General features: G+C 39.6%; 1 protein-coding gene across 5 annotated transcripts in view; it reads left to right on the plus strand.

The window, feature by feature from the left end:
• Evi5 (ecotropic viral integration site 5) overlaps positions 1-15960 on the plus strand; it is a 150910-nt gene that overhangs the window by 76391 nt on the left and 58559 nt on the right. For all 5 annotated transcript variants that reach the window (XR_003713233.1, XM_028782374.1, XM_028782377.1 and 2 more), the window contains 2 exons: positions 13592-13726; positions 14909-15049. Coding sequence is in view for 4 of the 5 variants with exons in the window: in XM_028782374.1 (XP_028638207.1) it covers positions 13592-13726; positions 14909-15049 (276 nt within the window). In the remaining variant the exon portion in view is untranslated. The remainder of the gene's footprint in view (positions 1-13591; positions 13727-14908; positions 15050-15960) is intronic.

Below are 15960 nucleotides of genomic sequence, written 5' to 3' on the forward strand. Positions count from 1 at the left end.
ACAATGGGCTGGGCTCTCCCCCATCAATCTCTAATTACGAGAATGCCCTACAAGGTTGCCTACAGCCTGATCTTACTGAGGCATTTTCTCAATTGGTGGTCCCTCCTCTCAGATGATTCTTGCTGTGTTAAGTTGACATAAAAACTAGCTGGCGTGGGTATCTTTTAAAATTTAGACATAATTTCCCATTGTCACATTAAGAGTAAGGTGAGCTTAACAGAATTGTGAGGATTAGACGGAAAAGCAGCTGTTATATAAGGAAGTTGTTGCTTCTGTTCTCAAGTAGGAACTGGAGAAAGAGAAAGCCTACAATTCTAAAGCCAGAACAGCAGATACAATGACTACAAAGTGGGTGTTACTTTTACTCAGTAAAACTAAGAAACATCATTATGTGTATTCAAAAGTTAAAGACTAAAAGGAGAAAGGGCAGTGAAAGCCATAGAAGTTTCTTTTCTGTTAGTGAAGGCAGTTAAGAAGAATGAGTACATTAAAGTAATATTAAAGAGACTACAACTGCAGTAGCTCTGCCTTTATGTGAAATTTAGGTAATAAAAAAGCATGAAACAGAAAAACAGAATTCTAGAAATGAAGTGGAAATGAGTGGTCACTGGAGTGCTGCTTGTTTGGAAGTGCGTTAAAGCTGGGAAGCATAAATGACAGTTGATGTTGAAACCAGTGCGTGAAAGTGAACCAAGTGTACAGAGGACAGTTGACAGCCAGAGTCACCTGGGTTGACAAAAACAAGCAGAATGTACTTAGGCTTTTCTGACTAAACGTGACAGAGAACCTCCATACTCATCTTTGAAGGTCAAATAGACCTGCACTATGGAGCTGAAGTTTACCAAGGAGAAAGCCGATATTTATTTCAGAGTTTATTTACCTTTCCTCACAAAGAGGATGATCTCTTAAATTGTAGTAAATTGTAGATCATAGAAATAAAGCTATGAGGGTATCCTGAATAAAGTTTTAAGTGAATTTCCAAGTTCAAGTTTTATATCTAAGATATTAAAAATGCCTTGCAAAATTATTGTAGAAATAGTAGAGATTGTATTTTTAGAAAATGAGAGATACAGCAGACTTTCATGTGTAGACACATGTGTTTCTCACAGAAAGCAGTGAGAATTAGATTTGTGAATATGGCCTTCTTTATGCTTCATTTAGAATTCTTAGAAATCTATTTTATGGTGAAAGTTAATTTGCTATGTCAAGACAAACATGTTATTTTGTAGCAATAGCTACAGTTTTATAAGTAGTTTGGTATGTTCTTTAACGGAACTTTTTCCAGTCAAGACATAAATCAAGATGAAAAAAGTAAATATCAGTGGTTAAGTATATCAAGAGACTAATATGTTTCTGTGAGAAGGTGTCAAAGGGCTTTGCTGCTTACATCTCACCTGTGCATATTAGGCGGCCCATGTGCACAATATGTTCAAGAACATTATGTGTTGACCTACTTGAAAGCCAGTATTTTAGATGATAAATCAAGATTAATTCTTAAATATTACAAACATTTAATCCCTATTGAGAACAAGGTGAAAGATCTCACAAAATTGATAGTTAGTCCTGCCTTCCAAAAGTTAGTCCTGCCTTCCAAATTAAGACTCAAACATTTATCTTACCAATGTCATATGTAGCAAAATTATAAGAGATTTTAATTGAGAGAAAATTAGAATCTTATCTATTGCAATTTTGGACAAAAGAAATACTTTTGAAAGTAGTAGATATGCCAGTGACAGGAAATAAGTACAGTTATTGCTAGTTTGCTTATAGTCTTCCTTTAAATACAAGTTTATGAATGTTTGACCTGTCACAATTAGTGCTTAAGATCCACACTTCAGAAGTAGGTAATGAGTTTCTAGAATAGCTTCCTCCTGCCACCACCCACTCCTGCCATCTTCGTAGCATTTTCTATGCTGTGAGGAGCTTTAGGCTTTAGTCCTATTTTGCTAACGGTAATCTTTGATGTTTAATGCACTTTTGTTTGGTTTCAGAAATGATTTAAGTAGAGCTAGACCATTTCAAGTCTCTCTTTTTTTCCACATAATTTGTGAAATTTAAGTATGTAATTTGGTGTGTTTAAATGTAGAGGGATTGTGTAGTCACCACGATAAAAATGACAATTTTTGTCACTCTCCGTGTGTCCTGGGTTACAGTTCATTTTCTACCCTCATCCCAGCCTCAATACTTTGGACTTTTCTAGAACTTTCTGTAAGTGGAATGGTAAGTCAGATTAAAAGTTTCTTTTAATTATCACATACATTTTCTTTTTTACGTGGTATTTTTTATTGTGATAAAACATATGCAACATAAAATTTACCAATTAAGTCTGTTTCCATTGTTTATAAACATTACCACTGCTTATAAAAATTCTAATGGTTTTATACTCTGCAATCTTTTTTTTTTGTTTGTTTTTGTTTTTGTTTTTTGAGACAGAGTTTCTCTGTGTAGTTCTGGCTGTCCTGGAACTCACTCTGAAGACCAGCCTGGCCTCGAACTCAGAAATCCGCCTGTCTCTGCCTCCCAAGTGCTGGGATTAAAGGCGTGCGCCACCACCGCCCAGCTGCAATCTTTAAATAACAAATAAAAAAGTTTAATATAATGAAAAGGCTTACAAAAAATATGACACATTTAGTCAGTGTGGTTTCAGTAAATATGTACTGATGGGCCTGGAGAGGTGGCTGAGTGGGTAGAAACACCTGTTCTTTATAGAGGACCCAGGTTTGATTCCCAGCACCCACATAGTAGCTTGCCACCATTTGTGATTAAAGTTCCAACTCCCTTTTCTGGGTTCTTTGGGTACCTCCCATGCATACATACTTGTAGGCAAACATGTAACTATAATAAAAACATCACTATTAAAAACACTAAAAAACAGATGTGCTTATAGAAGCATACAGAGTTCTGTGCTGAAACAGCAAGATGATCAGGGTAGGATCAGAGGGAAGCAAGTGTAAACTGTTTCAGGGCTGGGCTTAGACATATCTTAATACAGGGTATGCTTGTCTTTAGAATAAAGAGGAAATGCAGTGTGAACTGAAGCAGAGTAGGTCAGTGGTCTGGAGTAGAGAAATGAGCTCCAAAAGGAGCCTGGCCAAGAGTTTGTAGGACTTTAGCCCCCAAATCATTTGAGAAATAGAGAAGATAGGAATTTGTAGTGTCTGGGTTTTCACTGATTGATGAGAAGAGAGCTTCCTTGGCCACTGGTGGTCCTAGGCGCTATTATTACCCATAGCTAAGGTTTTATATGATTTTAAGATATGATGTTGGAATAGGACAATTCTGTTTGCTGTGCAAGAGGACAGAGACCTGTGGTCACTTCTAGGGATAAGGTGGGCATATTATCTAACTGGACAGTACTGTGACAGATCAAGTAGAGCAAGTCAGTTTTCAGGGAGGAATTTGTATTTGGGTCATGGTTTCAGTTCATAGTTGTTTTCTTGGGCCAATGGCAGTATTCATATCATCATGAGAAGTCTAGGTGTGGGACTCTGTTCCTCATGGCAGCCAGGAAGCAGAGATGGAGTCTCTCTCAAGGGTATATCCCTAGTGTACCCCCTTTAATACACCCCCCCTCTCTTTTTTGGTTTTTCGAGACAGGGTTTCTCTGTGTAGCCCTGGCTGTCCTGGAACTCACTCTGTAGACCAGGCTGGTCTCGAACTCAGAAATCCACCTGCCTCTGCCTCCCAAGTGCTGGGATTAAAGGCGTGCGCCACCACTGCCCGGCTTACACCCCATCTCTTAAGGTTTCGCATTCTTCATGTCCCTGTCTCTGAAGGAACATTAAGGATCTAAACAACAGCAGTTGGCCCTGTAGGTGAGCGACATCTATTCAGTAGCAGAGATTTGGAAGGAACAGTAGGCTGTTGTACGGCTTCTGGAAATCTGTATAACTTGAGAGCTGATAGAGACTCTTCCCCATTGTGAATTTTCAGGAGTTAAAGATTGAGCCAGTCTGCCCACAACTCTTGGGTAAAATGTGCTAATTAAAGTCAGAATGTGATGGTTTGAAAGAGCCCCATAGGCTCTTCCATAGGCTTAGTCCCTAGCTGGTGGACTGTTCAGGAAGTACTAGACGGCATGGCCTTGGAGGAGTAGTAGCACTGGGGATGTGGACTTTAATAAGAGCTCAGAACGCCAAGCCATGCCCAGCCTCTCTGTCTCCATCTTGCTGATCAGATGTCAACTCTCAGCTATTGCTCCATGCCTGCCTGCCTGCTGTCCCACGTTCACCTCTATGATGACCATAGATTCGTCCTTTGAAGCTGTAAGCAACGCCCCAGTAAAGTGATTTCTTGTATAAGTTGCCTTGGTCATGGTGTCTACTTCACAGCAGTAGAATGGTACTAAGATGGGGAAAAATTAAAGATGGAAATGTAGAGCATGCAAATCAAAGCATCTGTATCAAAGTAGAGTTCAGAATCAAATTGTATCAGGACTATTCATAACAGCAACAGTGCCTGCTTCCTAGGATGTAACTATCTCATTTACGATTATGTATATTTAGAAATATATTGAAGCAGTAATTTGTTAAGCTTCTCTAAACTCCCTGTCGGGTGTGCATGTGCTTCTGGACACCTGCCAAAATGCTCTGACTTATTTTTAATATGTCCTAAGCAGCTAATGGGTGGGTACTTCCAAGCCTCCCTGTGGCTAACTCACTCTCCCCTCTGATATTCCTGAATTGTTTACTACTAAATCTTATATTTCATCTCTGCTACCCCAGACCCAGTCAGCGGAGTGACTCCTGGGGCCATTTTCCCTGATTCTCACATGGCTGGTTCTCTGAGTTCCGGAGGCTCTCATGCTTGCATCCTATTCCTTTCCTGCTACCCCCTCTTTCCCCTTGTTCCCTTGCCCAGGAAATCTAAAGCCCTGCCTCTGTCTCCCTACCCAGCCATTGGTGCTAGCAACTTTATTTACCAATTAGAACCAGCTTGGGGCAGGGATGGTCAGCATCTCACATACAGACATGTGAATTCATGTGTAATTTGGGAATCCAATTAACATAATATAAGCAATAAACCAAATCTACAACAATATATAGCATTCAGCACTCCCAATGATAGAGGGTTTTGGTGTTGAACCGATAAAACAGGTGATGTGGACAAACAATTGGTAGTCCTTAAGAATTTTTGTTTTTTGCCGGGCGGTGGTGGCGCACGCCTTTAATCCCAGCACTTGGGAGGCAGAGGCAGGCGGATTTCTGAGTTCGAGGCCAGCCTGGTCTACCGAGTGAGTTCCAGGACAGCCAGAGCTATACAGAGAAACCCTGTCTCGACCCCCCCCCAAAAAAAAAAGAATTTTTGTTTTTAATTATATGTACTGTATGTGGCTGTGTGTAGATTTGTACATGTGTGTGCAGTGCCCACACAGGCCAGAAGAGGGCCGCTGGGTCTGGAGTTAACCTCCTGATACGGGTGCTGAGAATTGTACTCAGCTGTCTCTCAGCCCCAATATACTTTTCATCTTTAAATATGTCAGTAACTGGTAAAAGCCAGTTGGTGACCTCTCATTATTGAGTAGAAAATCCAAAGAGTTCTGTTGCCACTTTATGGCCCAAACTCATGGGCATTTATAAAATAGATAATAGCCAACAATAGCCAAGAACAATTCCTACATATGAGTGGAATGTCTATAAATACACATATTCTGGTCATAAACTTTAAAATATTATGCTTAATACTTCATATACATATAATGTGCTTGGATTTCTTAAAAAATTGAAAGAATAACATTATTTTCTTTGACCCTGTTAGCATCAGTTAGATGTTAGTAACAGAGGGGTTCAAGAGATGGTTCAGTGCTAAAGCATTTGACATTCGAGCATTTGGAACCTGGGATAAAATGCCGGGTAGGAGAAGCAGTTTGTTTGTAATTTTAGCACTTGGAAGAGGGACATAGGATCCTTGAGGCAAGCTGGCTGAGGAAGAGCAGCTCAGCACCCTGGACTAGAGAGTTCAGAGTAGGGAACAGGATGTGCTATCTAGGAGGGTTGGGACTGAGGCATTCTGGGAGACCAGGTCCACTTAGATATGTGAAATAGGTACCTTACCCATTTTTCCTGGAGTTTGTAACCTAACAGAAATCAAATAGAAAACTACACAAAGTCCAGAGCATCAGTGTAACCACAAACTGTGTCTTTGAAATGATCAGTGATGTTACTCGTCTGCTGTCTATAGTTACTAAAGAAGGGGGAGAGATAGTATAACAGTGGCCTTTGCAGATAGGACTCAATTGTTTTATTTCATATTCTGAATTTTTCTGATCCTTTCCCATTGTATTATTGTATTTTCTATAAACTAGATGCAATTAGGCATTTAGATGAGAGAGAACATTGTAGAATTCATTTTGTTTTTAATCAGATACTGAGTTGTGTCCTAGACCAGTGTTGGATTTGGTTACTAGGCTTAAATTTGGTTACTGTAGCCTTCCTTTTAAAGATATGACTTGATTTTTACAACTGTTAAGTAATCTGTTGGAAATACTTTTGAACCGAATAACTACAGCTATTTCTTGGTATCTGTAGGATGATTGGTTCTAGGAACGTCTGTGTACACTTAAATCTGTGGCTGTTCAAATTCCTACATAGCATAGCATCATATTGGTGCATACCCACTACACATCCTTCTGTTTACTTTAAATATTTCTAAGTTACTTATGCCTAATTCAATGAAATAAACAGATAAATAGTTATTATACCATATTACTTAGAAAATACTATCAAGAAAAAAATTGATGTGGGTTTGTTTGTAAAACTTTCCATCCTTAGGTTGTGTCTATAAATATGGAACTCACCAATGTGGTGGGCTCTGTTTATATAACCCATATGTCTCTTATCTAAAGGACATGTAAAGTTAATTATTACATTAATTTTCCAAAGTGGTAGTTGTTATATTCTCTGCTTTGTTCTGCACTCATTAGTGTTCTTCTGAAAGAACTTGTTCCTATCTTTCCCCCTTTGCCCTTTTTTCCTACCTAGCCCCATATGAGAACCTTCTGTATGACTCTAGGTTCATAGACTTTTGTTTATTCAACATATCATATGATCTTTAATAGTTTAATGCAATTAATATAATGATATGCCATGTTCATTTAAAGTTAAAATGTGTAAGACTTATCTTAATCATTGAAAGTTGTCAATTTTCCTAAATAATTTGAGAACGTGCGTTTACTAGCACATAGGGGTTTGTCTACCTGACTTACCCAGTGGATCAGTTTTCCTGATACAACTGGAAAATAGTTGATATGTCTTTCTAAAAGTCCACACTGGGTGACTTTATACATTTCATCTTGTAATCTTGTTTTTTTGTTTTTCTTTTTAAGGTGGGGTGTTATGTATTGAGTCCAGAGTTTAAGCATATTTACTAACCTTGAGCCACACTTCAACCTCTTACAAATTCTTAAGATTGGTCAGTATGTATAAATCTGGGCAGAACTTTTAAAAGTACTTTTGAAGGGCTAGAGATATGTCTCAGAAGTTACAAATAATCATCACTCTTTCAGAGGACCCAGGTCACTTCCCAGTACTCACACCTAGCTGCTCATAACTGCCTGTAGCTCTGCCTTCAGAATCTCTGATGCCCTCTTCTGGTCTGTGAGGGGTGCACACATGCCATAGATTCTTAGACACACACATATGCATGTAAATTTAAAAATGATAACCTTTAAAAAAATAGGGTTATTTTGACTTTGATCTAAAGGTTAAATATATCATGTATACATGTAATGTTTATTTAATTTTAATAACAAAAAGTCATTAGAGAATCTTTTTCTTAGCGTTTCTTTGTCATTAACAGCAATTAAAAATAACTAGAGATAAATTTTCATTTTAAAGGATTTATGTAATTTTTCTGGTATCTAAAGGAAATAATGCTTCAGTGGTAGGTATTTTTTGATAGCCCTGGGATTTGACCTCAGGGTGGACGTGCCGGACAAGTCCCCTGTTACCTAGTTGTACCCCCAGCCCTCTTTTTATGTTTTGTCTTGATACATGGTCTTACTAAGTTGTGCACATAGTGACTCTGTAGCCCAAATTAGCTTTAAATGTTTGATTCTCCTCTTAGTTTCCAACTGTTTTAGTTTATAGGCATATCCACTATGCCTGGCTAAAATGCAGCAACAACAGCAACAGTCAAAATCCCTGGCCATTTCAGACATAGAGGGTAGGGATGTTGTGACCATCTTTGGGTGCCATGTACCAGAGGAGGTCAGAATGTTACAGAAGCCTGCTCTGGAGTACTCTGACTTTTGTAATGGTTTTTTTCTTTCAGATGCTTATGAATGTGACAGTCATACTGTCTTACTGTTTTGTCTTGTATTTACATGTATTATTACATATTTTGCCTTAAGAATAAGTTCAGAACTTATTCTTAACTTCTGTATCCTGGCTGTCCTTCTAACACAAATTATCTAACACAGGATTTGCTTGTAGGTAAGCCTAAAGTTAATTCATTCCTCCAGTAAATACTGTCTGCTTACTTACTCTAACTAAGAAGCATTGCTCAGGCTGTTCTTCCTTGGTACTGCTGCTATATGGAGATATATAGAGAGTTTTTTACATTTTTTACACTTACTTATTATAGTTATGAAGAATGCTATGAGAAGGTTCCAGAGTTGTATGGCTTCCTTTATAAAGGATATGTAAATGTATAAGGTATCTTATGTTTTTTGTTTGTTTGTTTGTTTTGTTTTTGTTTTGTTTTTCTGAGACAGGGTTTCTCTATATAGCCCTGGCTGTCCTGGAACTCACTCTGTAGACCAGGCTAGCCTCGAACTCTCGAACTCAGAAATCCACCTGCCTCTGCCTCCCAAATGCTGGGATTAAAAGCGTGCGCCACCAGCACCTGGCTGTTTTTTTTTTTTTTTTTTAAAGGCATGATCTCTCGGTGAATGTATAATATCTTGAACTTAGAGAACAATACTGTCTTAGTATTCTATTGCTGTGAAGAGATACCTGAATTTAGCCTCTGGTACCACATGGTGATTGAACAGAATTAATTCCTACAAATTGTCCTCTGCCCACCACCCATGTCCTGTGGTACTTGAATCACACACACACACACACACACACACAAACACGAACACGCACACAGAGCTTGGCATAGGCTTTTGAAACCTAAAAACCCACCCCTAAAGATTCACTTCCTTCACCAAAGCCACATCCCTAATTCTTACAATTCTTCCAGGTAGCACCACTCCTTAGTGACTAAGCATACCTGTACATGAGCCATAGGGGCCATTCTTATTCAAATGTCCACATTTACTATGTATAATTAGTATTTGAAAGAGTTTTTTTTTTTTGGTTTTTTCGAGACAGGGTTTCTCTGTGTAGCCCTGGCTGTCCTGGAACTCACTCTGTAGACCAGGCTGGCCTCGAACTCTCGAACTCAGAGATCCACCTGCCTCTGCCTCCCAAGTGCTGGGATTAAAGGCGTGCGCCACCACCGCCCGGCTGAGTTATTTTTTTTTTTAAAGATTTATTTATTATTTTATTTATGAGTACACTGTCGCTGTCTTCGGACACACCAGAATAGAGCATCCAATCTCATTACGGATGGTTGTGAGCCACCATGTGGTTGCTGGGATTTGAACTCAGGACCTCTGGAAGAGCAGTCAGTGCTCTTAACCACTGAGCCATCTCTCCAGCCCTTGAAAGAGTTATATAGGTTGTCCTTTTTAGATTAGAAGCTTTTCACTTACTATACAGATTGGGCATCCCTATTCTGAATACACAAAATGTTCTGAAACTTTTCAAGTACTATTATCACGTTGTAAAAGTTTTGGATTTTGGAGCATTTTGGAATGTATTTACAAAATTTCCAATTTACAAAATTAAATTTCCAATGTAATTTTAAGAGATGATCTTTGAAATCTATGCAAAATTTCTCAAATCTCAAAAACTCTATTTCAGGTAAAGGATTAGCCATTCTGTATAAGAAATATCTCTACACACTCAGTTTTCACTGTGTCATTATCTTTTTTCCTATTTTCATCTCTGAGAATTTTTTTTTTTTTTTTTGGTTTTTCGAGACAGGGTTTCTCTGTGTAGCCCTGGCTGTCCTGGAACTCACTCTGTAGACCAGGCTGGCCTCGAACTCAGAAATCCGCCTGCCTCTGCCTCCCAAGTGCTGGGATTAAAGGCGTGCGCCACCACTGCCCGGCGAGAATTTTTTTTTAATTCAAGACAGAAGCAGAGAACTTCATAACTTATATTTGCAGCTTTCACAATACCAGAAGTCTACTTGAGATCGAAAAGCAGAGCCATTTACTAAGAAATCATTCTGTCAATGTCCTTAGGATAAGGTTTGCTGGAATCACAGAATCGTGAAGAGATTCATTTACAGAACCTGATGCAAATACAGGGAAGCCATTCCCTGTTTATGTGTGGGCTAAAATAAATGGGTCCCTGCTGACTACTGTTATAATTGTGGTAGTTGTCATGTAGTAAAAACAAAACATGTGTATGTCCAGGTTACTAATTTGAATATTAAATACAGTCTTTAAGAACCTCTTATAGTAAGAACACTGTGTCTGTGTTTCAGTTTATAAAAAGACCAAGCTGTATGTCATCCAGTTTGTGACATGTTGATAAATTTTATTGATAAACCCTTTTTTTCGAGACAAGGTTTCTTTGTATAGTCCTGGCTGTCCTGGAACTCACTCTGTAGACCAGGCTGGCCTCGAACTCACAAGGTGTGTGCCACCACTGCCCAGCGATAAAAACTTATTTCTAGTAGTTTAATGTTTTTAGTATATGGTTGAAGTTATTTGTTTCTGACAGACTGAGGATTTTGCTTTCTTTTTTAAAATTTTATTTATCTGTTCTTCTCTCTTACTATATATTCCAACCACAGTCTCCCCTCCATCCCACTTTTCCAGCCCCTTCTCCCCTCTCTTCCTGGATCTGTTTCCCTGTTTCCTTTCAGAAAAGAACATGCCTCCCTGTGATATCAACCAAACTTGGCATAACAAGATGTAGGAAGATTAGGCATAACCCTCATATCAAGGCTGGACAAAGCATCCCAGTAGAAGGAAAAAGGGCCCACAAATAGGCAGAAGAGCCGTAGAAACCCTTGTAAGATGCTAGTGAGCAGAGCTAGTTACCACCTAGTTACCTGAATGAACCATGTGGAGAGATCGCTGCAAAATGCAAGAGGAATTTTTAATGATCCAGTGTGCTGGGCCCATCCTGCATCCCAAAAGGAGAGGCGACCTCACACAGCTTGTTCAGCGGACCTTTACAGTCTCTAGGGGTAGCAGCCATTAGGCACAATGTGATTGGCAGAACAGTGACTTTTTAAACTGATTGGTCTTTAGGGAATGAGGCGGCAAGGACCTTCCTTGTCTGTAGGTGGCAAGGGTTGGTCAGTCCTGCAGTAGGTGCTCTGGGCCTCCCCTACCTGCAGGTGCAGGTTGCAGGGTTCCCTTCCCCCATGGTCTGAGGAATGTTAATCAGCCTCTCCCTTCCTCCTCTGACTGTTTATCCAGCAAGTGTCCTCAGGCCAAGGAGTGTTAATTAGCCTCTCCCATGTGAGGGGGGAATAAGTGTTCCAAAGTTCCTCTTCACCCCCCACTTCCCTTGTTAGGAGTCCAACAAAGTCCTCAAGCTAAAGAACCACAGCATGTGTGCAGAAGGCCTGCTGCAGACTCATACAGGCTTCATGCTTCCACTTCCTCTCTGTGAGCTCTGCTTCATTGATTCTGTCAGCCATGTACTCCTGGTGTTCTGGACTCCTCTGACTCCAATCCTCCCCCCAGCCCTCTACTGTGGAGGAGGATTCAATTTTGATGTGAGCCATTTGAAATTTGTATTTTCTTAGGGCTTTCCTTATACAGGATTTTGGCAAGCTGACTTGAGCAGATCTTATCAGAGCTACACCTTAAGAGCTAACAATATCAATATTGTTATCCATAGAATAACTATGATTTCATTATTATATATGGTACCTTTAGCTTGGCTGAGGTCATTCCAAAAGAATATATTTTGTTCGATAAGGTGTTTATTAAGGATGGTTGCAGATGAGCTTTCTTTGTAAGTATTATTTTAATAAATAGAGCCAGAATGACTAGAGTTGACACGTTGGTTGAAGTGCCTTAGATCAGATTAAGCCCAGGGACACAGGCAGGAAGAACAAGTTCAGGTCTTATCTGACCAGCTTAGTGCGGCTAAGATGTCCTTTGATGTAGCTTAGTGTGTTGGACTCTAAGATCCAAAACCAGGGGACACGCTCCCCCAGAAACACTCACGGATGGGACTCACTGCAATAACATGAGGTTTATTGATGATAAGATGTTAACCAGTATACTGGGGTTCCCCTATATACAGACAAGAGGAACCCCCAAGCCAAAGTTGGGAACAGTTTTTATACAGAGTTCATGAGGGAAACCACAAAGGTTGACTTTCTCAGGTCCAGTCTCTAGGTGACTCAGGTTATGACCATGAATGTCCTGGAGTGTGTCTGGGCCTTCCTTACCAGGCAGGTGAGTTCCCTCCCCTATGGTCTGAGAATGTTAATCAGCCTCTCCCTTTTACCTCTGAATGTTAATCTAGCAAGTGTCCTCTGACAAAGGAATGTGCCCCTCCCGGGATGTGTCCTGGGACAGTGGGATTCTTTCAAATTTATGTTCAAACCAAGACCCGAAAGTCCTACAAGTGGTGGACTCTAGGCACAAAGCCTTGGGTTCAGTCTCCAGGTCTAGGAGGAGGTCATGCCTCTATTTGTACATCTGTTGGGTAAATGGGCAGAATGCCAAGGGTTTTATAAAATTGAAATGCTTTCATGAAAACATTTGATCATTTTTAATAGTTTAATTTGATACCCATTTTATTCCCAATGTAGAGTAGAAAGAGCTGTTCTTCACCCAAAACAGTTCAGTTAGGAGATTGTTCTCTATACCTCTTTTAAATTTTGGAGTTGTTTTTTTCTTTACCTCAGTATATTTAGAATATTTCAGCATGCAATCAACATAAAAATCATTGTATTATTTTATGTGTCTATTTAATTTTATACTTCTGGTGGTGTTGGGGTTGAATTCAAGGGATGGATGAGCACTGAAGACCCGTTTGAGTCTTTTGTTTATAACCACACTCAGCAAGGATTATGCGGGTCTCAGGGACTAAGTGGTTGGATAAGGCTAATGTCTACTGTGTTGTACAGATCATGTCTGTCTACAGAGTCAGAATATATTCTTATTGTGTTTATAGGTGGACAGAAAAAAGACAGGCACTTTGTATGAACATTGAGGAATGTAATAACTTGTTACTAAAACCAAAAAATATGATAACTGGAATTTTCTTTCTTTCTTTCTTTCTTTCTCCCTCCCTCCCTCCTTCCTTCCCTCCCTCCCTCCCTCCCTCCCTCCCTCCCTCCCTTCCTTCCCTCCCTCCCTCTGTCCTTCCTTCCTTCCTTCCTTCCTTCCTTCCTTCCTTCCTTCCTTCCTTCCTTCCTTCCTTCCTTTCTTGTCATTTGTTGGGAAAATGAAATAATTCGAAATACTGAATGAAATGAAAAATAATTTCATTATTTTTTCTTTGTATGTATTTACATATTTGTGTTTCATGAAATTTGAGTATATGTTCATAATCTTTAGCATAAATGCAGTTCCACCTACAACGAAGATTTTGTGCTGCAGCTAGAGAAGGAATTGGTCCAAGCCAGACTGAGTGAGGCTGAGTCTCAGTGTGCACTGAAGGAGATGCAGGATAAAGTGTTGGATATAGAGAAGGTAAGAGACTACATAAATAGTTCCTGCTTCTAAATCTGAGGGAGGCGTGCTTGATACTTGTTAAGTACTTATTAAAGAGTTGAATTGGACTTGATGTTTTTTACACGTGAGGAACTATGAGTATTAGTCATTGAATCAGCAAATAAGGAAATGTTGCTTGTTGGTATAGTGCCTGCTTAGAATGCATGAGGGTCTGAGTTCAGCTTGCAGCACATAAAGCCAAGTATAGTGGCACACACCTGTAATCCCAGCACTGGGATGTGGAGTGAAGTTCAAGGTCAGTCTTAGCTACCTGCTTAGTTGGAGGTGTGCATAAGACGCTATCTAAAGAGAGAGTGGCTAGGAAGAAAATAAACGTAACCTTAAGGCTACCAATTCAGAAAATCAGTGAGTTCAAGGTTATTCTCTACCTTCTCTTCAATCTGATTCAGGCTATCTGGTCTTTTCATTGAGGACTTTAGTCTCTTTGGGGTTGAGTTTTAGGCAGTGGTATATATAGATCTATTTGCATTCTTCTTTAAGCAGCCATTCAGTTTGATCAGCTATTTGTTGAAGATGCTGTGTTTTCTCCAGTGTGTAGTTTTGGATTCTTTGTTAAAAATCAGGCATCCATAGGTCTGTGGACTTACATTTGATCTTCAGTTATTCCGTTGATTCAGCTGATTCAGTCAGTCAGTGTGCCTGCTCTCATGTCAGTACCGTGCTGTTGATTATAGCTGTGCAGTCAGCTTAACTGCTAGCAGTTCTCCTCTTATTCAGTCTTGTTTTAGCTATTCCAGGACTTTGTTTTTCCATACAAAACTGAAGATTGATTTTTCAATTTCTTTGAAGAATTGTGTTGGAATTTTAATGGAAATTGCATTGAATCTGTAGATTGCTCTTGGTAGGATGTCCATTTTTTACTATATTAATTCTACCAATCCATGAGAATGAGAGATCATTTCATCTTCTGATGTCTTTAGTTAAGTGTGCCAGTTCTCTTTGTTACTTTGACACAACTATATGTTCCATATTTAAATATGAATATGAATAGAGATGAGTTCTATCCCCCAGAATCTGCATGGTGGAAGGAGAGAGGGCTAACGCCTACAGCATATTCTCCGGCTTCTACACATGTATACGTGTATACAGACAGGACTACACAACTAATTTAAAAGAATCTCAACTTTTCTCTGACTTTAGAAGAACAACTCATTTCCTGATGAGAATAATATTGCAAGGCTTCAGGAGGAACTCATTGCTGTGAAGCTGAGGGAAGCCGAAGCCATTATGGGTTTGAAAGAACTTCGACAGCAAGTCAGAGACTTAGAAGAGCACTGGCAGGTATGTCAGGCCTGACACGTTTTCTGGAAGGAACCAAAACCGATGTACTTAGTTTGTGTGAATTTGAAATAGCTGGTGATGAATCTTGCTTTATGTCACAATTGAGACATCCCCAAAACCTCCCAGATACACCCTTTGCCTTACCTCCCACCCTCAGGTCCTCCTTTTTCTACACTCACTAGTCTAGTTTGTACTGCCCATATACTTATGGGTATGGGGTCATCCATTTAAGCATGATTGATTTACCAGGGGCCACATTCTTAAAGAAAACTGACAGTCTTATCCAGGAGCAACTGTCAGGAGCCCAAGAACTCGCCCTGCCTCCTGCTGGAGTGCTCACTGGCTTGATTACACAGGTCATGTGCAGCAACCACAGCTGCTGGGAGTTCACGAGTGCAGTGGTCCTGTCAGGCCCAGAAGACACTGCTGTGCCTTGGTCTTCACCAAAGCCCAAAGGCTTTCAGGCTTTTCCATTCCCTCTTCACAGTGGTTCTCGAACCTTGCTGGGAGGGAGTGTGACACAGATGGCTCAGCTGTCCATATAAACTTGTTCTCTGCACCTTGATCACTTGTCAGTTTCTATGTTAGCTACAAGCCACTGTACAGGAAAATTTGTCTTATGAATTGCACTAACCTATGGTATAGAAATAGAACTTATATTTTTGGTTGTGAACCTAGTCTTTAACTGCTGAGCCATCACTCCAGCCCTAGAAATGGAACTCAGAAGACAATTTGATAATCTGTTCACTTATTAAACAAAGATTTTTCTTTACTATTAGGTACATTGTTGGAAAGTATGAAACACCTGAAGGGAACACCAATGTATATATGTAAATTTCTAACTTCTTTTGAAAATGCTTATAACAAAATAAATGACACTTTAGATACATTCCCATAAATGTATCTACTTG

This window comes from Grammomys surdaster, unplaced genomic scaffold (genome assembly GCF_004785775.1).
Source record: "Grammomys surdaster isolate TR1022 unplaced genomic scaffold, NIH_TR_1.0 751, whole genome shotgun sequence".
Classification (NCBI taxonomy): Eukaryota; Metazoa; Chordata; class Mammalia; order Rodentia; family Muridae; genus Grammomys; species Grammomys surdaster.